This window comes from Cibotium barometz, chromosome 62 (genome assembly GCF_041138505.1).
Source record: "Cibotium barometz isolate CiBa-2024 chromosome 62, ASM4113850v1, whole genome shotgun sequence".
Taxonomy (NCBI): domain Eukaryota; kingdom Viridiplantae; phylum Streptophyta; class Polypodiopsida; order Cyatheales; family Cibotiaceae; genus Cibotium; species Cibotium barometz.
In genome coordinates, this window is record NC_141107.1 from 353,811 (window position 1) to 376,295 (window position 22,485).

At 44.8% G+C, this 22,485-nt stretch overlaps 1 protein-coding gene across 1 annotated transcript; it reads right to left on the bottom strand.

Moving 5' to 3' along the window:
- Window positions 1-1,889: 1,889 nt before the first annotated feature.
- Window positions 1,890-20,465, bottom strand: LOC147603991 (glutaredoxin-like). Its single transcript, XM_086795251.1, has 4 exons — window positions 20,251-20,465; window positions 19,876-19,964; window positions 2,220-2,318; window positions 1,890-2,117 (listed from the first exon to the last, which is right to left on the bottom strand). Exons 1-4 carry the CDS (start codon window positions 20,448-20,450, stop codon window positions 2,053-2,055), a joined length of 453 nt encoding a protein of 150 aa, XP_086651377.1. The 5' UTR covers window positions 20,451-20,465; the 3' UTR covers window positions 1,890-2,052.
- Between the last annotated feature and the right edge of the window lie 2,020 nt (window positions 20,466-22,485).

Below are 22,485 nucleotides of genomic sequence, written 5' to 3' on the forward strand. Positions count from 1 at the left end.
CTACAACAAGATACATGCGAAATATTATAATTTCAAAGGTCCTTAGGTTCCATTCATTTGAATGAAATTTCGATTGAGAGGAGTCTCATTTTATCCGTGCAACTCTCTCTGTGCTTGCATAGTTTCCAGCACTCATTTTAGTACTTGATGGCTCCATCCATAGTTGTATTGAGGTTTCGATTGTGTTTTATCTATATCAGTGTGATCAAAATAAATGGTAAAATTATCTCAAGTAAGAACTTAAGATTGTTCCCCCTTCCATCTCATGGGAAGCCTAGCCAAGCTTTAAAGCACATAGAGAAAAGCTCAAAGTAGCCATGCTGATAACAAAATCAAAGCTACATGTAGCATCTCTCTAGAGCAGGTAATATAATCATTTAAAGACGATTACCAAATCCATTTAGATATAGTGTAACGTACTATAGTTTAGGATGCAAAATGCACAAAATTTCAGAGTAGGCCTCTTGGAGTCTTTTCTATGTCTTAGTAACAAATAGCTATTGCAAAATATGTATACAAAGGATGGAAGAGGTCGGGCTTCTCTTAAATAATGTGGTGAATGGCTATTTCAAAATATGTATACACAAGACAAGGTTTAACATCTTCTCTTTCGTTTCCTCAAGGATAGATTGGGACCTAACACCTACACTCTTTGCGATTTATTGGCACTACCCCTAGGCTATAGCCCAAGAGGCAAGGTTGAAATTCTTTAAAATGTAATGCAAAGATGTAGGCCTACATTAGGAATAATTTCTTTAGTTTACATAGTTTAATTAATAACAAATTAGCTTGTTACTAAGTCAAACTATTTAATAGAAATAGATGTGAACCTTTGGCAATAACCTTTCCAAACACTTGCTATTCCATGTGGGGTCGTTATTTCTATGCAAGAAGCTAGCTATGATACAATCAAACTCAAACGCATGGACACACAATTGTTTTAAGGATGCATCAACGTTGTAAGTAGCCTTCCAAGCATAGGAGATTTGAATGATTATTGCATTGATAGTTTGGGGAATCACTTACACTACTTTGAAGAACAATAACATTGTTAGAAATTGTACTTTGGAAAGACAACGCCCACCAACGGTTGGGCAAACCTCAATGGGTCATTGCCCTTGCAATTCATAGGAGTTGATGCATGTTTAAAATTTTGAAGTACGGAAATGAACCATATTTTTTTCACCAGTCCTCTTTGGTGACTTTGCTTCACCATGAAGTACCATTTTAGTTTAATAGTCCTCTTATATGAGCTTTGTGTACTTAGCTTCACCATGAAATATACTTAATTTTCAGACCTAGTATATTTTCTACTACTAGACCATTTTATTCTAGTAGTTTTCTATTACATATGCTTTTAAGTAACTTAGCTTCGCCACGAAGTATACCTTATTTCAGACCCCTTGTATACTTTTGAGTAATTTACTTCACCATAAAGTATAATCAATGTACAACTTTTAATTGGAAAAAATAACATAATTGTCATGCATGCTCTCGTTCACATGCATAGAACACAAAAAGAACATCATCTAGCAGTTCATGTTTTCAAAAAGGTTTTTTGTATCATCGTTCACGTGCATAGAACGCAAAAGAACATCATCTGCCAGTTCATGTTTTTTTGAAGTTGTCCACAACCTGGACACTAGGAACCCATGACCTGCACATCCACAGATTGAATACACCACCACTCAAGCTAGAGCCCTTCACTTGAGCTCTTCTAGAGAGAGAGCAGCCACACAATTTCAGGACAGCAATAGACCACTATTTGGCCAATCCAATCATTTGTGATAGATGTGTCAAGGTCCTGTTCCTGTGTTCTCTATCAAAAAGAGATACACGCTGCAATATAAGTCATGTCAACACCAAGAAAAACATGCAGCTCAACCAAATAAAAAGAACTAAAAGCTTATACTTCTTTAATAGTTATAATTCATTTATTGATAGGCCTGGGTCTGCTTCCTGCCAATCCATGTCAAGCGTTATTAACAAAGCTACAACAGGTTCACATCAAATTCTTCTCCCATATATCTTGTTCTACTACTAATATACGCTTCACAGAGCTTTAGCCTCCTGCAGAAGGGGTACAAGTTTCCCTTCCCCATGCTTCGCCACTGTGCCTGCATACATTTGACAAGAAACATCAATAACAGAATTATTTAATTCTATGCATGCAAAAGGTGAAAAATAAGAGATACCAAACAGTTATCCCAAAATCTTACTATCACAGCCACCGATGTGTTTGCCACCAATGAACACATTCGGAACAGTTCTTTGACCCGTCCACTCTGCAAGAGCAGACTGCACCTCTGATCCATCACCTGCATATATCACGTAGAATAATAATCAAGTGCTATCATGGAATGTTCTTACACAATCTAAATGAAGATCTTTACTAATACATTAAGCCAGCATCATAGAAACTGATCCTTAACATGGTAACTGTGTGGAAACTATCACAAAAATGGTTGCTTTCTTAGCATGCGACCACGTTTATATACTAAGTTGATGTTAGAAGTCATCTCCTGTCTTTATCAGACACCAGGGCCTCTGTTGTGGGTGTGCCCGCCCTGTATAGGTGTTTTATCATTTTTCCTCACTCCCCGTATTTTTTTCCCCATTTTTCCCTGTTTTTCCAGGGTGTGGGAGGCAGTGTAAGACCTGTCGGCTGTACCAGATGCTGGCTGACTGGTCACAGGCAGTCCCAGTTGCTCCCTGCTGCTGGCCGACTGCACACGAGTGATGGCCAACTTTGATATGCTGGCCGACTGCTGTATTTTCAGGTCGTGGGCATTTCAGGTCCAGTCGGCTGTCCATCTACTGGCCGACTGCACTCATGGGGCCATATAAATAGGACCCATTGCCCCCACATTGTATTCATTCAGTTTTCCTCGGGATCTTGTGTATAGAGAAGAGTTATACGCCTATCTCTCTCCTTCTCTTGTGCTGTCTATTTTCTGCACTCTACTTGCTCTTGTGGTCTCAAGTTTGGTTATCATTTCCGCTGCGTATTTTGACATGGTATCAGAGCCCTAGGCTCTTGATAGATCTTGGGAGTTTTCTGAGCAAGAGGGGGATAGTTACGTTGCTGATTGGTGGACTGTTTGGACTGTCCGGGAAGAGAAGTTGCAAGAGGAAGACGGGCTATAGTGCTGCACAGCCACTTGCAGGTTTAGAGTTTTTTTTTCCCACCCACCCACCCTTTTCAGTTACATCCCCGCAATGGCAGATTTGTTAGAGATGGCTGAGAAGCATGTGAAGATCCCGACTCTCCCCACGTTCCCAGTAGACCGTCAGTTGCACGGGAACAATTACGGCATCTGGAAGGTGATGATGGAGTCTGTGCTGTGGAGTCATATGACCTTGCTGATTTCATCGTTATCGGGGAACGCCAGGGTCCGGTCATTTATTTTCCTCAATTGCACACCACAAGTAATCAATCACGTAAAGCACATGACGCTGGCCAGAGGCATATGGTAGCACTTGGCTTCTCTTGATAACAGGGTATCACCCATGAAGAGGATCTCCTTGGAAGTGCAGATGCGGGTTATGAACCCTGCAAAGTCATCGACGATGTGGGAGCACATTAACAAGCTGCACGCTCTTCACAGCAGGAAGTCCTCCAGGCTGGGAAGGAGATATCATCTGAAGACATGGCCATTACTTTGCTGTCCCACTTGCCTGAAGGGAGCTAAAGAAGCTCAGCTGAAACAGTTAGGGTTTCATGTAGGAGACACACACACAGAAGAAGAAGGGGGAGAGAGAGAGAGACATGTGGAGATAAGTCAACTCACAAAGTATGAGTGTGTGACTCCCCTATCACACATGTATATTTGCTCTAGTACACATAGTGCACTTAGTACAATAAAAGTACTAAGTGTACCATGTACTATAAAACTTATGGGCTTGTACACACTATAAGGGTGGGCATAATGCCTTTACCCCAACAACCTCCCACTTAAAGGCAAAGTGCCCTTAAATGAAGGAAAAGAAAAAATCACCATGTACATGATAATATACAAGGCCATATCAAGGCTGAAACTGGCCTCATCCAAAGTGTCTGCAATGAGCAAACCGCTCTGGAGGCAAACTCTTTGTCAACAGATCAGCCGGGTTGTCATCCGTATGAATCTTGACAAGCTGAATCAGCTTGTTCTCTATCACCTCTCTGATGAAGTGATACTTCACATCCACATGCTTCATCTTTGCATGAAAGACAGGGTTCTTTGCCAACTGGATGGCACTCTGACTGTCACAATGCAACAATGGAATATCCCCTGTATAACCCAAATCAACCACTAACCGAGATAGCCATAATGCCTCCTTGCAAGCCTCTGTAGCTGCAATATACTCAGCCTCTGTAGTAGATAAGGCAGTGCACTTCTGCATCCTGGATATCCATGACACAGCACCTCCTGTGAATGTAAACACATAACCAATAGTAGACTTCCGGTTATCTGGATGACCGGCATAATCCGAATCCGTGTAACCATGCACTAATGCATCCTGTTTGCCAAAGCAGATGCACATATCCTGTGCGCCCTTCAGGTATCTCATGACACCTTTCACTGCTTCCCAATGCTTCTTGCCAAGGTTGGCCATGTATCTAGTAACCACTCCCCCTGCAAATGCAATGTCCGGCCTGGTAGCAACCATGGCATACATGAGACTGCCACAAGCTGAAGCAGACGGAATCTTGGCCATATCAGCCCTGTCACTATCCGACTGTGGGCTGTCCATAGCACTTAGTTTCACATATGGAGGCAAAGGAGTACTAGTCTTCTTCCCCCCATCCATATTGAACCTCTGCAAAACTTTGCCAATGTATTCCTTCTGAGACAACTACAACACATGCTGATTTTTGTCCCAAAGTATCCGCATACCCAAAATGTGATTTGCATCACCCAAATCCTTCATATCAAAGGTCTGATGTAGCCTCTTCTTCAAGGCATCCATCTCTTTACGAGATTTCCCGGCAATCAACATATCATCAATATACAAGATGAGGATCAATAGACTGCCATCCAAAGCTTTCTTGGTGTATAAGCAGTGATCTATGTCACTCCTCCTGAAATCCTGGGATTTCATGAATGTATCAACCTTGCAGGCTCCTTATACATGCATGTTTCATCAAAAAATGACATCATTGCTGCGTATAATCTTTCTATTTACTGGATCCCAAAGTCTATACCCCATTTCACCTCTGTCACCATATCCTAGGAATATGCATTTGTGAGACTTAGGATCAAGTTTGGTGCGTATTTCCCTGCGTATGTGCACGTACGCAACGCAACCAAACACTCTCAAGTGCTTGTAGGACGGAGGCTTCCCTGTCCATACTTCCTCTGGCACTTTCCCACCAAGCCTCGTGTTAGGTGACCTGTTTATAAGATGAACGGCTGTCATAACAGCTTCAGCCCAAAAACCATGAGGTAACGCAGCATGTGACAACATAGAACGGACCTTCTCATGAATAGTCCTGTTCATCCTCTCTGCTGTTCCATTTTGTGGAGGATCATAAGGAGCAGAGAGCTCCCTCTTGATGCCTTTAGCATCACAAAAGTCCTAAAACTGTGTGGACATATACTCTCCACCATTGTCGGAACGCAAAGTCTTCAGTGTTTTGCCGGTTTGATTCTCAACATGAGCAACAAACTTCTCAAACACTGAGAATGTATCACTCTTCAAACGAAGAGGATAAACCCACACCTTGCGTGTGGCATCATCAATAAAAGACACAAAATATTTTGCCCCTCCCAAAGAAAGCTGAGGCATCTCACATACACCTGTATGCACAAGCTCTAACTGAGCATCTTTCTGTCCAAGAGCTTTCTTGTGGGGGCACTGGAGTTGCCTGCCATATATACAATGCTCACAAAACTGAAAACTTGAGAACTTTAGAGAAGGCAAGTAACCAAAACGAGACAATTGCTCCATTCCTTTGACACTCATGTGTCCCAACTGGCAGCTCGGTTGCATTTACATTAGCATGGTGACAAACACCAGCATGCATGAAGTAAAGAGTGTCCACCTTAGAGCCTCTGGCAACAACCAGTGAGCCCTTACTAATCTTCCACTTTCCACTACCAAATGTGGTAACATAACCAACATCATCAAGCTGTCCAGTAGAAAACAGGTTCTTCTTGATCTCAGGCACATACCTGACATCATGGAGCATAAGCTGTGAGCCATCTAAAAACACAAGCCTCACATCACCTCTCCCAAGAATCTGGCATGCATGGTTGTCACCCAAATAAACTACTCCTTCATTGCCAGTAGTATACCTGACAAACAAGTCTCTGCAACCTGTGACATGAAAGGAGGCACCTGAATCAATGATCCATGAGTGCATACCATGACCATCTCCTGCATGGAGTGAATGGGCATCAAGTGAAGACATGAATAGGACTTCATCCTCACTGTCACCTGCATGTGACACATTGACTTCTTCAATCTTGACTCCACTTTTGCCCTTTGGCTTTGCATCTTTGCCTTTGCCCTTTTCCTTTCGATCATTCTTCCATTTGTAGCATTGCTTTTTGAAATGTCCCTTCTTGCCACAATAATGACATTCCAAGTCCTTTTTGGAGCGGGACTTGCTCCTTCCCCGTTCTTGGCTTTTACCCCTTTGCTGGGATCTCCCACGTGCATTCATTGCATTGGACTTTCCAACAGAGTCGTTCTTCTTGTTTATCTCCTCTTGAAGGAGAGCACCCTCCACATCTGCATATGACAGCATAGCATTTGAATTGCTAGTGGCTGTCCTGAATGTGTCCCAACTCTCTGGCAAAGTGCATAAGAGAAAGGTGGCTTTGAACTCATCGTCCATTGCCAACTTTTGATTGATGACCTGGCTGACAACACCATTAAACTCATTTAGATGGGCTGTCATAGACGCCCCTTCCTTCATTTGAAGACCTAATGAGTTTCTTCAACCAATACACTTTGCTTGAGGCACTTTGATGGACATACAAGTCCTGCAATCTTTGCCACATTCCCCAAGCTGTCTTCTCTTCACGTATACTGAAAAATAGAGTGTCTGACACAGACAACATGATGGTGGATCTTGCTAGCTCATCCATATCTTCCCATTCTTCAGCAGTAAGAGAAGCGAGCATTACACCCCTTTCTTTGATGGGCTTGTGCTGCTTCTTCTGGAGCAACACATTATAGCACTGGGTTTGCCAAATGTCATAATTATGTGAGCCTTCAAGCTTCTAGCTTCAGTGAGTATATATTTCCTGGGTGGCTAATGCTTTGGCCACATCTAGCTCTCTTTGCTATCAAGCTTCAGTGAGCTACCTATTATGAGTGGCTAGGTCATCTTTCTCTTTTGTTAGGATGGCTACTTTTGCTTGTAAACCCGCTATGACTATATGGGTATTCAATATCTATTCATTAAGGTGTGAGATCACCTACTGATGGCTTTGAAGCATGTTGACTTTTTAAATTATAAGCCTTGTACGGATTCTTTGAGATCTTTGATTTGGATTTCATAATTCTCACAATCTCATATATTTTCTTTGTGGCCACTTATCCTTCCAAAGATGCCATTTGCACCTTCACGCTTGTCTCGCTGGCTTGCAATTCTTTTTCCTTTTCTATGAGTCTCTTCTGAAGTTCCAGCAATGAAGAGCTCTCATCACCTGTGGTTGCCATAGCAATATGCAACCTTTGACACAGTCAATGCCTGACTCCCTGCAAGATGTGCAAACACTGCACCAAAAGCACACAAAGTGCTCACAGTTGTTCTCCCAAAGTTTATCTCCCACTGCGGAAGCAAGAATGCAACTCTCCTCCCATTGAATGTGATAAAATCACCAAAATCTGGTTGCTGCAGATTTATGACAGCACCTTAGATGTGCTCTGTTCCCCTTCCAAAATATTGTACAACAGTACTAAGTGCTCACCAATGATGTACCAAATCTGTACCGGTAAGTACAGCAGCTGAAAATGAGCCTTTTCCTCACTCAAATCAATGTACAGCCATGCCAAAACTTGTACAAAGTTGTACCAAATCTGTACCAGCAAGTACAGTAACAATAAATGCTCTCCTGGCTGTCCAAATGAGTGAAAATCAGACCTTGACAGTCCCCACCACTGCATACAACAGTCCCGGACAGAAATTGAGCAAAAGCCCCTTGACTGCAAGTGGATTTCTGAGGGTTCAAGGCATAAAAGTCTTCCCTGCTGCTTTGCCAAGCTCAACAAGCACAAAATCTTGAAAAGCCCCTTGATTCAAGATCAATTTCTGATCATGAATGGTACATTAATGCACATGAAGGCATCCAGGGTCTTCACAATGCTTCCCCCTGGCCACATATACATCCAATACATAAAAGCCCCTTGATTTACTGGCACATTGAGTGCTTGACATGCATCAACACATTGCCCAAAACATCAAATGCCAGTGCTTGCATGCAAATTAACCCAATTGGCACAAAAGCCCTTTGATTTGCACTCCAATTTCCTGCAATTTAGCCCCGAATGTGAGATTGCTCACATCATACAGCATGTATGAATGCCCAATGGCACAATTACATCAAAAGCCCCAAATGTTAGCACCCAATTTCCTGCCAATTGACCCGGAATGTGACCAATGTCACCCAATGTTGCCAATTGTGCTCAAATCTGAGCCATTAGGACCTGTACCTGCTCAATTGATGATAATGGACATGCAAATCCCAAAAATTGAAGCAAATACCTCTGAAAATTTCTGATTTTTGTTGCAAAAAAAGGGGGGGCGTCGTATTTGCTGACTCGTGTCCTGATGATGCTGCTGCTGTGTAGGTACGGATGCTGTATTCGTGCAGGTGGGCGGTACCTCGCGACTTTACCCTCTGTTACCTTGTGGCGCAGAGAACCAGGTTGACATGATGAAGCCACTAGATGGCTGCGAGGTGTGCAGCTGGATGTGATGGACGAGCAGGTGCAGATGCAACTCAAAACAGAGCAACTGTTGTCCCCCAGAAACGGCAAGTCCACTGAGCAAGGAGTCGGCGGGTGCTGGCGTCTATGGTGGAAACAGGCCGCGCCGCTCGAATGTACGGACTCTGTGCACTTGTGCTGCCCAGGCTACCGGGCAGAGAGTGGTGGGCAGCGGCAGGACCGCCGAAACGGGCTGAGCCTCTGCACTCGTGCCACCCAGACTAGCGGGCGGAAAGTGGGAGGATTGGCGACCGGCTGTGAACGGGGTCTGGATGGCGGCGGCTCTGATATCGCTGTTGGTCACACCTGTAAGCGCACACACGCGCACACACGGACACAACCGCAGCTCTTCTACAGTCGATTTCCAGCGCTGCAACTCAGCGCACGATTTTCCTCTCTGCACGCTTCACAGCTCTGCCGGCTGTACATAGCACTCCTCCACGCTCTGATACCAGTTGAAGGAAGCTAAAGAAGCTCAGCTGAAACAGTTAGGGTTTCATGTGGGAGACACACACACAGAAGAAGAAGGGAGAGAGAGAGAGAGAGACATGTGGGGATAAGTCAACTCACAAAGTATGAGTGTGTGACTCCCCTATCACACATGTATATTTGCTCTAGTACACATAGTGCACTTAGTACAATAAAAGTACTAAGTATACTATGTACTATAAAACTTATGGGCTTGTACACACTATAAGGGTGGGCATAATGCCTTTACCCCAACATTGCCTGCTCGGTATTCCGCTTTCTACTCCTCTTTGATTACGAGTGGCAAGCTCAGCACCATTACTTGGGAGGAGCTTGTGCCCATGGTCTTGGACCAGGAGGAACGTTTCACGAACCCTCCTCACAGCGGAGGTTCGGAGGCCTTAACTGGCCAACGGTCGAAAGGCCGGAATAACAACAAGGGCAAAGGGAAGGCTTCACCAGAGAAGTCTTCTGAGAAGAAGCCCGACACAGAACGAGAGAAGCTTCAGTAGTTGCGAAGTACATGATTGCAACTCAAACTTTTATCTTGTCCTTCTGGTATAGCAGGTCCGGTTACATCAATGGAGAGTTGGTACTAATGGATCAGGAAGCCGCAAGTGCAATGGATGACAAAGTCATAGACATTGAAGTGATTGATGAAGCTTCAACACTGGTGACAATTATTTCTATACGAGGAAAATGTAATTTACAATAGCTACGAAAGGATATTGTTGAAGAATCCTTGCAAGACATGCCGGCACACTTTAATTTCATTCACAATGGAAAAAAGGTCCTCCTTAGAAGGGAGCGACTAATACAATGTAAAGAATTGGGTAACACAAACTCAAGTCTATCTTGTTAATGCTGGTCCTTCAGCCTCAGCTGCAAAGACTCCTGCATTCGTGCACTTAGAGATGATGGACTCCGATGCTTCATCGTCTTCGAGCGAGGAGGCAGTTGGCTTCACCGCGAAGGATACCTGGGAATGGATTCTTGACAGTGGTGCTTCCAGGCACATGACTCCGTCCCGTGACTTCTTTTTGGATCTGAAACGGCACTCAGGTTGCATTTTGATTGGCGACAACTCCACTATTCCGATACACAATGAGGGCCGGATGGAAATTATTCCCGACGGCAAGGAGGGCAAGCATGCTTTCCATGTTCTTTACGTCCTTGCTCTAGGTTTTCATCTTCTATCAGTGCATGAAGTATGCAAGACTGGCTTTCGGGTGGAATTTGAGGAGCATTCAGTTGCTCCACAGGACCGTGAGATTGGCCAGGTTGTTTGGGAAGGCAGTGGAGAATGGTATCTACAAGCTCTCTGAACTCTCCTCGTTGACAAGTTCTCAGGACGGAGATCTGTGGCACTTTCGTTTTGGCCACTTAAATGAGGACGCAGTGCGGCAAGCTTTCCGAGACCAAATGGTGGTTGGCTTGCCAGATGTTGGCAGTAGGCAAGGACGTTGCAGCACACGGAATCCTTTCCGAAGAAGGCTTCCAAGCGGGCTTCGAAACCGTTGGAGTTGATTCACACTGACTTGTGTGGACCTCAGCAGACACCATCATTGGGAGGATCTCTCTATTTTATGCTGCTTGTTGATGACTGTACCAGATTCACGTGGGTCTACTTTCTTTCACAGAAGGACCAAGCTTTTGCACGGTTCAAGGATTGGCACGTGATGGTGGAGAAAGAGTCTGGATTGCAGGTAAAGACTCTCAGGACTGACAAAGGGGGTGAATTCTCCTTGACGGTATTTCTCAGATTTTGTGCAGATCATGGCATCAAGAGGGAACTGGCCAATACCGGATCGCCTTCAAAGAATGGAGTTGTAGAATGCAAAAACAGGACTGTGGTGGAGATGGCGAGGACCATGCTGGAGCATCGTGATCTTCCTCGTCCACTTTGGGGAGGGGCTGTGGCAACGGCTGTCCATACCCTCAACTAGTCTCCAACGACTTCAGTACCTAATATGACTCCGTTTGAGGCATACTTTGGCAGGAAACCTGATGTCTCGCACTTCCGTGTTTTTGGGAGTGATGCGTAATATTCCGAAGAAGCAGAGGGGGAAGCTTGACTTCAAGTCCCGCAAGCTTATATTCGTGGGGTATAATTCTCTTTCCAAGGGATACAGATTGTATGATCCAAACATGAATGAGATTGTTGTCAGCCGGGATGTGGTCTTTGATGAGCATGTTCCAGTATCCACTGTCGAGGAGCCGCCACTTCTTGGAGATCCAGAAGAGTCTGATGATGATTCCCAAACCATTGCTCCAGTTGATCACCCTCAGTCAACACAGGAGGTTGAACCCGCAACTAGAGTAGAGCCCCCACAACAGCAAGAGGCTCCACGATCTGTTCGAGTACCTAGGTGGTTGTTGGACACCCTTCGGAAGTCGGGTGTCACGGAGTTACCCTCCGAGTGGACCACACAGGACGGCCCTCGAAGATCACACAGAGTCCAAGACAAAAGCAATACAACGGAGCTTCTTCAGGTAGTCTATGCTCTGATGTCTCGTATTATGCGAGACAAGGAGCCCACTTCCGTCAAGGAAGCCCTCTCACAGGATACTTGGAGGAAAGCCATGCAAGTGAAACTTGATGCCATCGAGAAGAACAACACATGGGAGTTGGTACCGAGGCCGTCGAAACGGTCAGTCATTAGTGTTAAATGGGTCTTTAAGACCAAATATGCGTCAAATGGGTCAGTGGACAAACACAAAGCCAGACTTGTGGCTAAAGGTTATGCTCAGCGGCCAGGCATCGACTATGAGGATACCTTTGCACCGACAGCACGGATGTCCACGATTCAGACCGTTCTTGCCCTTGCTTCCTTCTCAGAGGTGGCCCGTGTATCAAATGGATGTAAAATCTGCATTCCTTAATGGTGACCTGCAGGAGGAGGTGTATGTTGAGTAGCCTCCAGGCTTTGTTGTTCCAGGATCAGAAGGGATGGTTTGCACGTTACGTAAGGCCTTGTATGGTCTTAAGCAGGCTCCTAGGGCTTGGAATCAAAAGATTGATTCCTTCTTTGTTCAGACTGGATTTCAAAGATCGGTTGCAGATCCTAACCTGTATCTCTTTCGGGAACGCGGCATGGTTACGATTATCATCCTTTATGTGGATGATCTCATTCTCACCGGCGGTCATGTGGAGCACATTAGCGTGACAAAGGCTGCCTTGTCAAAGTTTCTTTTTGGGATTGGAGATCTGGCAGACCCAGAGGGGGTTTTTTGTCTCTCAGCAGCGGTATGTTCATGAGTTGCTTGAGGCCTTTGGGATGGAGAACTGCAAGCCTATTACTTCGCCAATGGACCCAAACACAAAGTTAACCGTTACTGATCCTTGTGAGCCAGTTGATGCCTCGCAGTATCGGAAGTTGGTTGGTTCATTGATCTGGTTTTTGCTGAACACCAGATTGGACTTGAGCTTCTCCGTGGGGCTGTTGAGCTCTTTTATGCAGACGCCATTGAAGTCTCATTGGGACGCAGGATTGTGGATCTTACTGTATCTGCAAAGTACGAAGGATCTAGGACTCTTTTACACAGGAGGGAATGGAGTCGACTCCAAGGTTGGAGTGACTCAAATTGGGGAGGAGATCTAGAAACGAGGAGATCTACTTCAGGTTACAGTTTTACCCTCGACTCAGGAGCAGTTTCTTGGAGCAGTAAGAGGCAGCCAACTATTGCCCTATCTTCGACAGAGGCAGAGTACCGGGCTGCTTGTGGTGCTGCTTGCGAGGTTGTGTGGTTGCGGAGGTTGCTTGGCGAGATTGGGTTTCCACAGAAGGAGCCCACAGTCATCCAGTGCGATAACCAGAGTTGTATAGCTATTGCTCGGAACCCGGTCTTCCATGCCCAAACCAAGCACATAGAGATACAGTATCACTTTGTACGTGAGAAGATCTTGGCTGGTGACATCTTGCTACTTTATTGTTCGACGGAGGACAATGCGGCGGACCTCTTCACGAAGTCTCTACCTCAGGCTACGCTCAGGCGGCACTCCAGCTCCCTTGGGTTGATTTCACAGCCAGGAGCTGAGAGGGGGTGTTAGAAGTCATCTCCTGTCTTTATTAGACACCACGGCCTCTGTTGTGGGTGTGCCCGCCCTGTATAGGTGTTTTATCATTTTTCCTCACTCCCCGTATTTTTTTTCCCATTTTTTTCCTATTTTTCCACGGTGTGGGAGGCAGTGTAGGACCTGTCGGCTGTACCAGATACTGGCCGATTGGTCACAGGCAGCTGGTCACAAGCAATCCCAGTTGCTCCCTGTTGTTGCGGGCCGACTGCACACGAGTGATGGCCGACTTTGATATGCTGGCTGACTACTGTATTTTCAGGTCGTGGGCATTTCAGGTCCAGTCGGCTGTCCATCTACTGGCCGACTGCACTCAAGGGGCCATATAAATAGGCCCCATTGCCCCCACATTGTATTCATTCAGTTTTCCTCGGGATCTTGTGTATAGAGAAGAGTTATACGCCTATCTCTCTCCTTCTCTTGTGCTATCTATTTTCTGCACTCTACTTGCTCTTGTGGTCTCAAGTTTGGTTATCATTTCCGCTGCGTATTTTGACAGTTGAGAGGGACAACTAAATCATATGTAGCTTTTAATCCATACGTTATAGAGACACCATGTAACATGCTAACTATTTGGAAGTGTGTTTAATGATGATTAACACTAAGCAAGAAAGATTAACTCTTATCACATGCGCAATGATGAGAGAGAGAACAAGCAGAGAGAAACTCTTTACCTAACCAACTCCTAATGTATACTACTGAATGAATGAGTAATTACAACGATTGCAGATCACAAATCTGACTCTTGAATGCTATGCATCAACTAAATGCCTGCTGTCCTCTTGCGTTAGTGGAGAACGTTGATGTGGAGGTACTTGGCTGATCCAAATGTTGTGGCTACACTCCCTTTGTCTTGGCTCTCTTGCCCTTGTTTTGGCTCAGCCCATGACTGCCTTTTTATAGGGATCTTGATAGCAACTCGTATTTAGGTTGGCTTTTTCCTTTTTGAGCTACATAATAATGTTCTAAATGTCCCAACTATTGGCCCATATCCTCAGCACCTTCAAGCACCCAACCTCCCAAAACTACTGCAAATTTCCCGTATAAGGCTTCTAACTTTGCCCTGTAGGTGGCTACAAGAAATTATCACGTCTACGAGGTATCGTCAGAAGGTGCCTCCTGCTAAACTTGGAGCACACGGGCAAACCATGCACCTTTGCTTCTTTCTTGACTTGGCCCTTCCGTAGGCTCACCTCTCAACTTTTTGGGTCCTCTGCCACTACTACCTCCATTGGAACCTCCACTGGAAGTGCTAGCTCTTCTTATGGCTCCTTTGTCAATGAATGTTCTTCCAGCATGGGAGACTCTTCAGTCCCCTCAAAAACACTTGTGGCACTGCTCTCATCCTCCTCCGTACTAGATTCACAAAGACATACACGCCTCCTTGGAAATCTACTAGTCATCTCAAATGATATTTGGTACTCATGTCGACTCTTGCTTTTAACTCTTCCACCACCGACATTGGCACCTCCTTACGAACTCCCGTTAGTCTACACTCCTTACCTGAGGAAACTGCCTCTTGATCCACTTCCGATATTTGAAGCTATCACATCCTGACAAGCCTACGATTAGGGATAGGGGCGTGTGCTAGCCAAAGATTAGGGTTAAGGCTTAGCCAGGGCGTGGGGACCTCAAGGGTTCACACATGGGCTAAGGGCACTAGCAAGAAGAGATCTAGATTGGCTAGGAGCTTACAATTAATAGCCTAGGGCTAATAATGGCTAAAAGGTTATAAATAAAGCAAGCGCCAAGAATAGCCGGGTTATTACTATATATAAGTGACCTTGAGGCTTGGGGTCACTTATTAGACAAGAGGTCAAGTAGTCACACGGTTGGCCTCAGGCTACCAAGGAAGCGTGCAGGATCTCGTGGCCATGGAGCTGCAAGGTGGGTGATTTGGCCTAGTGGTGTGGGATGCTAGGTTAGGGCAATCGGTACCACGTAGGCTCCCGCCAATTAGACTGGGGAGTGGTTCGAGGCACTGAACCTATGATCCATCGCGGTCATGCGATGTGTACGATGATGTTGGGTCTATGAAACCTCGTTAGAGTTTCGGTTCTAGAAAAAATGTGTGTGAAAAATGGTATTTATCCAGCTCTAAAAAGGGGAATTTTCTGGATTTATTAGTTTTTATTCACGTCTTTTGTGTCTTGCTACTGGCCGACTCCCCTTTCACTGGACCGACCAACAGCCCACACACTATAAAGTATAGCCTCTTCATTCATCATCTTGTACCACATCATTGAACACATCCGATACCACATCATCTGCTACTGCTGCTGCTGCTGCTGCTGCCGGTGCCTACACTACATCTGCTTCATCATCTTCGCCTGTCAGCTCCAGCACACCAGTGTTTTACATCAGTACATCATTGGGACAGCAACACTCTTTGCTACATATCATCAACACATCTTCAGCGTTTACATAAGCATGTGATCAGTGTTTTACAACAGCTTATGGGACAGCAGCCCTCTCTGCTAAATAGCACTTCTACTTCATCATCTTCGCCTGTCAGCTCCAGCACACCAGTGTTCAATCGGCCAGAAGATAGATCCTCCTGCCAGCTCAGGAGTGCCACCCAAGCCACAGAAAAATGGAAAAAATGGAGGAAAAATATGAGGAGTGAGAAAAAATGAGAAAACACCTACAATGGGCGGGCACACCCACAACAAAGGCCCTGGTGTCTGGGTAACTTGTTGATGTGCTCCCACATCGTCGACGACTTTGCAGGATTCATCACCCGCATCTGAACTTCCAAGGAGATCCTCTTCATGGGCGATACCCTGTTGTAGAGAGAAGCCAAATGTTGCCAAATACCTCTGGCCAGTGTCATATGCTTGATATGATTGATTACCTATGGTGTGCAATTGAGGAAAATGAAAGAACGAACTCTGGCATTGACACGATCCCATAACTGTGCCTGTGCCTCACGTTCCTTCCGAATTGAGGGTAACTCCCCTTCCTCCAACTCCGGCCGTGGAACCCCAACAACAATGAAATCAGCAAGGTCGTAAGACTCCAAAATAGATTCCATCATTACCTTCCACATGCCATAGTTGTTCTCGTCCAACTGACGGTCCACTAGGAATGTGGGGAGTGTCGGGATCTTCACGTGCTTCTCAACCATCTCAAGTAAATCTGCCATTACGGGGGTGTAACTGGATAGGGAGGGTGGGTGAGAAAAAATGAGGAACTAAACCTGCAAGTGGCTGTCCAGCAAATCAGCCGCCTTCCACTTGCTTCTCCTCTTCTCGTACAGCCCAAAACAGTCCTCCAATCAGCAACAAAACAGCCCCCCTCTTGCTCACACAGCTCCCAAGATCTTCCAAGAGCCTAGAGCTCTGATACCATGTCAAAATATGCAGCGGAGATGAAGACAAGATCTGAAAAAGTGCACTGCAGAAAAACGCAGCAATAGAGAGGGAGAGAGAGAAGCTTATAACTCTGGTATATACACAAGAGAAAATCTCAAAAACTGAATACAATGTGTGGGGGGGCAAGGGGCCATTTTATATGGCCCCATATGACCAGTCGGCCTGCTGAAAAGCAGCCAACAGCCACCACATAAGTCCACGACCTGCTCTCCACCAGTCAGCCAGCACAAATACCTTTCGGCCAATACAGGGGATAGCCTGGGAGCAACAGAGTCTAGTCGGCCAGCATCTGGATCAGCCAACAGCCACAAGACAGCCTCCCACACCAAGGAAAATAGGGAAAAATATGGAAGGTGGGAAAAAATGAGAAAACACCTAAATCGGGTGGGCACACCCACAACAGAGGCCCTGGTGAAAATATTCAGACATGAGATGACTGCTAACAGCAGCACCCTTGTAAGTTGTCACCAGAGCTTGCACCACTTCACCCCTCGGGTATTGCAACACCCTCATCACCAGAGCCATAAACTCACTTACTCCTATAAATTCATGGGTTAGTTGGAACTCATTCTTCAGACATACCATTGTCAAATATTAATAGTGATTACTGTGGGAATAAACCAGTGCTAGGTGGTTGTGTAAACTAGCACTCTAGTGTGTGTTCGCTTACGTTTAAATAATGCAGCTTTAGTGTGTGTGAGCAGCAGCCGCTAGTGTATATGTTCCTTTGTGTGTAGAAACCTCTTAGAAGGCTCTTATGTAAGCAATGATGTGTAAAGGTGACACCTCATAGGGACACTAGGCATCATGCTTTGACATGTGGCATGTGTGGTGGCAACATATGCACACCTTGTAAAGGGGGCCTCTTTTGTAAAAAGGAACGATTATCATAATGTAAATATGCTTTTCCATGACTCGTGTATCTCCTCTAATCTCCTTATTAATCCTTTACTAATGAGCTGATTATCTTGCTGATCAGCGTCACTCTCTCTCTCTCTCTCTCTCTCAGTTATGCTCCTTGCTCACTCTCACCAAGGTCCAACAGTTGGTATCAGAGCTGAAACACGCTCTTTCCTTTGTTTGCTGCCGTTCTCCTACTAGCCAGTCGCTGCTACCCGCACAGAGCCATCTTGCCACCCATGCACAGCCCAGCACCGCTAATTTAGAGCCTTCCGCTGCCCATTCGTGCTACCTAGCCAAGCGGCACTAATAATCAGCAAGCCGCTGCCGCAGCTTTTTGGGCGGCTCAGCCCGGCCACTGGGTGGAGCTACTGCAATGAGCACTGCTACCGCTGGCTTTTGGGGTGGCTCAGCCTGCTTTGGCCACTGTTTCGGGTGGCACTACTGCAACGCGCACCACCTCCAAAGACTGTTGCCACCACCTTCCAGCCATCCAATACGGTGGTCATCTAGGGGCTTCATTGTGCCTTCTTGAACTTCTACCGCCTACACATTTACAAGGTATTCATTGTTTAGGAGCTTGAGTACCTTTGTGATTTTTGTGGGGAGCATAAAGAAGAGAGAAGAGGCAGACCAATACACACCGACATCCTGTTCACATAGGTACATATATTTTGGGGCTTTCTTTTGCATACATCATTTTTGGCAAATACAAAGCTTCCGTGCTGCTTTTTTTGGGAATTCTTGTTCAAAGGGGTGATTCAATGTCGAGGAAGCATCCATAGGCACTCATGTACTTGTGCAAACTCTAGGTAATCCCATTCCTATGCACATATCTCGCAGCCTTTTCCTGCTCACTTAAGTATAGATCATGTTCCCAGTTTACTTCGGCGATCACATTATAAATTTCAACAAATCTCAGTGTCTTGTGTACACATTCTAGTCATCATTCAGTATTTTCTTATAAGCATATAGGATGCATCAAGGGTTCTCTTCCAGGGGGCTTTCCTGTTTTGAGTACACATAGTTTTCTTTGAGAAATCCAGCATTGTGAGAAAAGATGGCAAAGAAAGGATCTTACGTAAGCAATGAGGTGTAAAGATGACACCTCATAGGGACACTTGGAATCATGCTTTGACATGCAGCATGTGTGGTGGCAGCATATGCACACCTTGTAAAGGGGCCTCTCCTGTAAAAGGACCAATTATCATAGTGCAAACATGCTTTTCCACAACTCTTGTGTACCTCCCCTAATCCCCTCATTAATCCTTTGCTAATATGCTTATTATCTTGCTGATCAACGTCACTCACTCTCTCTCCATCACTTGTGCTCCTTGCTCACTCTCAACAGGGTCCAACAACCATGTCATCTTCTCCTCTTTCTCTCTTTATTAAGTTTGTTGCATTCTTGATCATGCCTTGATCATCAATTCTTCTACTACACATGTAACACCTCTTGTACTACACATGTAACACCTCTAGTCTTTGAACCTCCCCATGTGAGATGTGTCATCCATGGGGCTGGGGTCAAAGCTGACCATGTCATCTTCTCCTCTTTCTCTCTTTATTAAGTTTGTTGCATTCTTGATCATGCATTGATCATCAATTCTTCTACTACACATGTAACACCTCTAGTCTTTGAACCTCCCCATGTGAGATGTGTCATCCATGGGGCTGGAGTCAAAGCTGAAGCCAGACCTTGGGCTTCCTCTGGGATACCTCCATCCTCTAGAGAAGTCAGAGAAGCCATCACAATCAAAAATCTTGTTATGAAGTGGTATGCCAATAGCATCTCAGAGTGTCATCAGAGTATGGAGACAAATCTCCAACAATACAAGAAATCCTTTTGATGTTGAATTAAAGAAGATAAAAATTCCTGGCTCTGTTTATGAGTGTGAAGACAGGGAATATGAACACCTCATGAATACAGCAAATAGCATAACAAATTTGCTATGGTAATTGGGGGATGAACATGTAAGCTCTAGTCTCATGGATGCCTGATGCATGATGAAGCTCATAAAGGCACTTGACGCATGGTTAAACCTGTCAAGGTCTGGCTTGAAGACCTTGCATTCGTTAAAAATTATCTTTAGTTATCAAACAAAACCATCCTTAGCAAAGAGAAAGGCTTACTCTCTTCATCAAGCTCGACCACTTTGCTTTTGACACCAAGGCTTGATAGCAGCTGTTTCACCTGGACACAGTAAGGGCAATACGTCTTGCTGCAAGGTACCAAGAGTGTTCAATCAGAGATAGTTATATTTATGTTTTCATTCTGTTTTATTTTCCATTCCATGATGAGATATGCCATGGGCCCATTGGGTCTTTAGTTCTCTCTCTCTCTCTCTCTCTCTCTCTCTCTCTCTCTCTCTCTCTCTCGCGCGCGCAGGGTTAGATGAGAACATGACCTACTCTCTCTCTCTCTCTCTCTCTCTCTGTGTGCACCCGCGCGCGTGAGAACATGACCTGAAAACAACTCTCCCCCACAGGGTTGGATGAGAACGTTACCTGAAGACCACCACGGGGTTGGAAGAGACCAGATTCTTGGCCTTGGACATCGCCATGGATCGAGACTCCGGGTTGGAAGCTTGTTTGCCCAAGCTACCCCCCATATCCTGTAAAAGGTCTGCAAAGTAATGGAGACACGTCACACCTGTCGTATCGTATGTGTCCACTTTCTTCAGCTTTTTCCTGAAATGTGAAGTCATTGCAAATGTCACGGTAATGCAATTTTCCAATTTGAAATTTGCCCTTTCAATAAAAAGAATGGCAGGTTATTTTTTAAATGGCAGGTTGTTTTTTAAAAGCGTGGGTGCTTGAAAAAAAGCTACAAGCTTAAAAAAGTTTCACCGCTCATGCCATGTATATATCTATGCTGCGAGATGACGCACTCTCTCTCACTCTCTCATGTGCACCTACTCTGTTGACCTAGTGCCATCTGTTCTTCTCTGTTGACCTAGTAACGTCTGTTCTTCTCGTCGACCTAGTGCCATCTACCATTCCTTCGCTCTTCATGTGAGGATTAGGGTTTGGACTCGACATACTCTTCGTAAGTAGCCATAGTTGTTGTATGACATAGACAATGCAAGAACAAAAGAGTAAAGAATGACACCAAGAAGAATTCATATGTATGTACGAGTTGTATTTGTACAAGGGTCGAGCCTTCTTAATATAGAAGGTGAGGTTTTGCTAGACAAGTGTCGGTGTATGTAGTTGGTTAAGTGCATGTAGTGCATGTGTGAGTAAACCATACTTGAGCACTCCCCCTCAGTCTAAAACCGAACAATGGTTTGAATGTGAGAGGATACATGACAACGCATGAAATGTTATATCGTTTACAAGATCAAATGGGGCTTTGAAAGTGTTGTTGTAGGCAGCAACTTCATCTTTGCATGTGTGTATGGCAATGGGTGCATCTTCAATTATGTCGGCAAAGACACGAGCAAGTAAGGGTAGAGATACCAAATGTTCCCCACACTTGTTGAACGTGGAGGAACAGAACGCCAGGAAGATGTCTTTGGAGGTGCGTCAAGTACAAGCAAAGGTCGATCATAGGCACTCGTCGGGATGTCGATGAGAGATGTGGAAGTTGGTGTGTCGAGGATGAGTGTAACTTTGGATGACAAAAAAACCACCAACAGGAACAAACAAGAGAACTCGTACATGTTGTGGGTGTGTGCATTAAAAGATGTAAATTGGTTTGATTGCTTACCTTTATAAAGCAAGTTGAGGGTGGTGGTGTTGTTATGCCATATGAGAGGCTCCCGATAGTGGATAGGTGGAAGCTGAAACAAGGGGCCCCCTCATTAAAGGAGGGGTTTGTTGTTGCAAAGTATAAGTGCCCCCTATCGTTTGAGGGGACTAGTGCGGTTGAGATGTGCAAAAGCCCCCCATTGGGGAAGGCAACAACTATTATAGCGAAGGAGTGTTAACCTGTAGATTTATCCTTAGCTATTTACCATTTATCCGCTGAATAAGTCATGAGAATCCAATCAACATACTGAATGTATGTGTCGTTTTGTACCACACCTATTTAACATCTTAAGGCGCAAAGCGCACTATTATGTATTCACTCATTCATTCATTTAGAGCAGCAGTAATATATGCAATCACTGATGGTTTGCCGATTACTTGTTCTTTACTTCTTTGATTGATTATACTGTTATCTTACATGTTTTATAATGTTATGCATCTGTGATGCTTTAATATGTGTAATTGTATTCGTTGACTTTTTCGCCACCCAACACTTTGGTAGTCCTGCAATATACGATTTCCGTTTGAGTCTCTTGGTTCTGGTTGTTTGTTTACATGTTCTTTTTCATGCATGGATTTCTCATTGGTTGAGCAATTACCTCTCCCAGCAAAGCAAATAATTGTGTCTAGCCATTTTGAGATTGGCAATGTTGAAATCATCGTTGTGGCATTGTTAGGTTCTATCCCCGTTTTTGTTTGGATTATGGTCGTAGATGCCTATGCACATTGATCACTATCCCGCTGAGTTCACCACCATCCAATTAGCTAGTGATTAAGGTATCATTGTTCGCATGGAATTCAAAACCATTCACTTTTCAAATGGATCGGGTTATTATTGCCATCAATTTTTACACTGTATTCCCAGTGCCATGTGGTTTGATGATTTTTCGTCAGTTTTTCCCTTTACTGAGTGGCATGCTTGTGCTCTTTGATCCATTTACTAAACAGGAACTAGACGATCTGGAAACTCTCTAGACGAGCAAGGGTCTG

Coding starts and splice junctions, on each gene's coding strand:
- LOC147603991 (XM_086795251.1), bottom strand. CDS start 20,450: ATGACTTCACATTTCAGGAAAAAGCTGAAGAAAGTGGACACATACGAT. Junction 19,965..20,250: donor AACCCCGTGGTGGTCTTCAG/GTAACGTTCTCA, acceptor GGTACCTTGCAG/CAAGACGTATTGCCCTTACT. Junction 2,118..2,219: donor ACACATCGGTGGCTGTGATA/GTAAGATTTTGG, acceptor AAATGTATGCAG/GCACAGTGGCGAAGCATGGG.